Here is a 4425-nt window from a genome sequence, read left to right on the forward strand (position 1 = left end):
TGTTAAATTACTGTCAAGAGAATTAAAACTATGCCCCAGAGATCGCTAGGTGTTTGTGGGCAGCTTTATTCTAGTGGTCACTATTACTTCATCACTAACTGCAAAATCTGGACCAATTTAATTGTTCCAGTGAGAGGAAAAGGTGGAAAGTTGTGCTTAGAGCTAATATGGTCACGAAAGTTGCCTGTTGTCAGCATAATTGCTGCAATGTAAGACACGTGTACAATAATCCGGCTGATCATCCTAATGCACTGGAGCTAAATTATGCTCTGGAGCTGTTTCCAATCATGTGGCTGGCACTATTGGTCGCAGTTATTTTTGGTAATAAATCCATTCCATCCACGTCACATGTTATTCTCTGTCTTTGCGCAGTTGGAATCGAATATCTGTTAATATGTTTCCTTAAGGCTTTATCCTATCAAATTGAATCACAGCAGCCATTACCTGATTTCACACTATTGGTAACTCGTCGTTAGGAATGATGTCATTGTATTCATGTTAATTAATGCAAAATTACCCTGAGGGGTTGTTGCGAGTGTATATAATGGAAACACTTTGCTTCTCCGCGCTTTTTCAACGAGACAGCAGCTTTTCTGGTTGAATATGCATGAACCAGCATCAGGTCTGGTATATGCTGTTTACTATCCCGCTCTCGCAGCTGTTGGTATTCCTGGTAAGTCCTTAAAATTATACGTTAATTACACAAAACAATAATTAAATGGTTTACTGCCAAGCAGGTGTTTCACCGTTTTCCGAACTGTGTTTCAGAGAAAGTCGCTGCTTCAACAGTGCAGTGCAGTGCACAAAACGTGATAAATGTATGTAACTTATTTAAAAAATTTAGATGACGCAAGAAAGTTTTTTTTATTCCAATGCAAGCAACAATCCAAATTGTTTTCTGCCATGAGCAAGTTGCAGTTTTGTATCTGCAGCAAGCAATGGCAACAATCACAAATATACCTCCATGGTTCTAAGTGCACAGTAGTCCAGATGTGGGCTCACCAAAGTCCTGATAATTTTCACCAAGACTTCCTCACTCTTGAACTCCAAACCCCTTGCAATGAATGCTAACGTATTATTTGCCTTTGAAAAAATTGCTGCACCTGCATGTTAACTTGCTGTGATTCCTGTATAAGGATGTCTAAATCCCTCTAAATTCGTGATGTACTATTCTCTCATCTTTTAAAAATGCTAGATTTTCCACTGTTCCTACCGCACTGGATACTTCCAGACTTCTCTACATTATACTCAATGTTCCACCTGATTGCCCAAATATTGAACCCCTCTGTATCCGTTTACAGCCGCTTTGCGTCCTCCTGATAGCTTACTTTGCCACCGAGCTTTGTGTTAACAATACATGGGCAATTTCACTTTTTTTTCTGCTCACATCGCGATTATGAACCTGTACCATAGACTGATCACTGGCTCACTGAAATAATGTTGTGGAATTTGCCCTGCTTTAAGTGAAAGCCTATCCTCTGGGTCTATTTCCCTGGGCAAAGTCAAATGTCTTCTCCGAATGCAATTTATCCATCAGGTACGTAGCAGACAGGCACAGTTAATACAAGGAATAGATGGGAAATTTCACCTTTTAAAATATTTTTTTCCAGCTAATGTAATAGCGATTGTGATCCTGTCCCGGGGCAAGTGCGGCCTCTCCAAATGCATCACCTACTACCTCGTGGGCATGGCAGCATCGGATCTACTGGTCGTTATAACCGGGGTGATTCTAAATCGGATTGTCGGTATTTACTTCCCAGACAGCTATATGTCGATTACTCCGATATGCAGTCTCAAAATCCTCCTGATTTATGCATCCAGGGACATTTCCGTTTGGTTAACGGTGGCTTTCACCTTTGATCGATTTGTGGCCATTTGTTGTCAGAGGCTGAAGACGAAATATTGCAGGAAGGAAACGGCGGCCATAGTGGTGTGGACGGTGTCTGTTCTGAGCTGTTTGCAAAACATCCCCTGGTACTTTAAGTTTGAAGCCCTCTACATTATTAACGATGTGCCCTGGTATTGCCACACGAAATCAAGTTTCTATACTGCACATTTGTGGGTCATATTTTCATCCTTCAATTGCATCGCAACCCCATTCCTCCCATTCTTTCTGATTTTGCTGCTTAATGGAGTGACTGTAAGATACATTGTAGTGACCAACAGAGCGCGTAAAGCTCTCCGCCACAACAGAAGGCAGGAAAATTCCAGTGACCCTGAATTGGCGAACCGAAAAAAATCCATCATCTTACTTTTTACCATATCCAGCAGTTTTATACTGCTGTGGATGACTTTTATTATACATTTCTTGTATTATCGAATTACCAATACCTATTCTTACACAGGTTATGACGATCCTGTCTTTATCCTGCAGGAGGTTGGATATATGCTCCTGCTTCTGAGCTGCTGCTCAAACACATGTATTTATGCAGCAACTCAACATAAATTCAGAGAGGAGTTGAAAAATTCGGTGACATATCCGCTAGCACAGGTTGTTAAATTTCTTAAATATTGAGAAAAATAGCAGCCTTCCCAATATTAGAATCCAGCTATTACATGGCGGTTTTGGAAATCGGGAATGTGATGCACTCTCGTTTAGAGACTGTGGCCCCATTTGAACTCTGTGTAAATGGAGAGGTTTTGCGTGAGTTCAAATCAGGATCACTATAGATTCGTATTCAGGTTGCATTTTCTTTTCTAAGACATTTTGGAAAAGTCACTGGTCCTGAGCAAAGTGATTCAATGCAAAACATCCAGCTACAGTTCCCAATTTAAGCTTGGTGCTGCAATTTAACTGTATATGAAATATATAAACAAAATATTGCAGCAAATGATCAGAGACATTTGTCATGACCTTGACTCCCCCGCACAATACCGCAAGATGCCCACCCATTGACTATTCTGTGAAATATACTAGTGCAGCATTATAAATATAATGATAAATATCTGAATTGTTTTGATGCTGAGTTAGGGGATAGGGCAAGGCTGTAAGGTTACTTCAGGTTTGAAATAAGAGAGTCAGAGAGTCATTTTGTGTTCTTAGGATATGTGGTTCTGATTTTATACGCAAACCTTTCCCCTTTCACATTTTTCCTGACCTCTGAAATCTAAATACAAATCCAGAATTAAACTGTCTGAGAAAAACTGACAACTTAATCCAAATAATTTTATGCAACTTATAATCACCAACAATGTTGTTGTCACTACAACTAAATGAAAACTCTTACTGACTGGGTTGCTCTACAGAGAGCTGGCATGTATTCGATGGGCTGAATGGCCTCCTACTGTGCTGTAATGATTCTATGACTGTATTAGCTTAGCAGCGTGGCAGTAGGGGAATTGAAACTCTCTCAGGATTCTGCAGGCCAGCGTGTGTGTCTCTGGGCCTGTGTGGGGAGAGGAGCACATGGATATACTTTTGGATTAAGATGAACCTTGACACTGATCTCCCGATCGCCAAATTGCGTCCCAGCTCTAACTTCGGGAGGCCATACATAAATAAAGAAAATTTGGAGCATCCACTGGAGGATGATTGGTCACCAAGGAAGCCTCTGTAAACGTGTCAATTATTCCATCTAAGCGTTAAGACTGGAGCGGAATGTAAAGCTGTTATTGCTTTATTTTAAAATTATATGTCTGGCACTACTCAGCAACCAACCCCTACTGAATAGTATGTATTTCCCGGTGTTGCACATTACGTAAAGAGAAGATATAGAATGTACATCGAAGGAGCAGGATATTCGGTCCAGTTGGTCTGTATCAGTGGTTGTTGCTTCAGATCAGCCTTTTTTTACCTCGCTTCAGCTAACGCTACGTGAATATCACTCTAACGCTTTCCCCCTCGTGTATGTGTTTAGCTTCCTCACAAATACATTATGACATTCGCTCCAGCTCCGTCATGTGTGACAGGTTCCACATTCTCACCACTCTCTGCATAAAGACATTTCTCCTGAATCCTTTATTGGATGTTTTCGTGCCTACCCAATTTCTGTGGCCTCGTGTTTTGGACTCCACCATACATCTTCTGTGTCTGATCAAAGGCCTTCATAATGTTCTAAAAACGTGATTAGGTAGACCCTCTGCTTCTCTTGTTTAAAGAAAAAAACTTCAGCCTCTTTAATCTTTCCTGACGGTACTTGTCAGAGAGTGGAGGAAGACGTTGTCAGATAATTAGAGGCATCCAATATCGCTCGCATTACAAGAGGAAACTAAAACTAAAAGGTAATCACTGTTTAGATGATGAGAATGGTGCTTCCCTTTTCAAACAAGAGTTTTCACAGCGTGTTCGATTTCAACCACATGATCATGGCGTTCAAAAGTATGGTGTTGGTTTCCTCCAATTAAATGAATTGCCCATATCTATGCCCTTAATAATTCTAACTGGCAACTTCCTCCTATACCTCAATCTCTCCATCACCATGACAA

At 40.7% G+C, this 4425-nt stretch overlaps 1 protein-coding gene across 1 annotated transcript; it reads left to right on the forward strand.

Annotated features, from left to right (window-relative positions):
* Positions 1-603: 603 nt before the first annotated feature.
* Positions 604-2515, forward strand: LOC137352908 (probable G-protein coupled receptor 139). The gene is made up of 2 exons (XM_068018753.1): positions 604-673; positions 1611-2515. Exons 1-2 carry the CDS (start codon positions 604-606, stop codon positions 2513-2515), a joined length of 975 nt encoding a protein of 324 aa, XP_067874854.1.
* Positions 2516-4425: the final 1910 nt, after the last annotated feature.

This window comes from Heterodontus francisci, chromosome 39, assembly GCF_036365525.1.
Source record: "Heterodontus francisci isolate sHetFra1 chromosome 39, sHetFra1.hap1, whole genome shotgun sequence".
Lineage (NCBI taxonomy): Eukaryota > Metazoa > Chordata > Chondrichthyes > Heterodontiformes > Heterodontidae > Heterodontus > Heterodontus francisci.

Coding starts and splice junctions, on each gene's coding strand:
- LOC137352908 (XM_068018753.1), top strand. CDS start 604: ATGCATGAACCAGCATCAGGTCTGGTATATGCTGTTTACTATCCCGCT. Junction 674..1,610: donor CGCAGCTGTTGGTATTCCTG/GTAAGTCCTTAA, acceptor ATTTTTTTCCAG/CTAATGTAATAGCGATTGTG.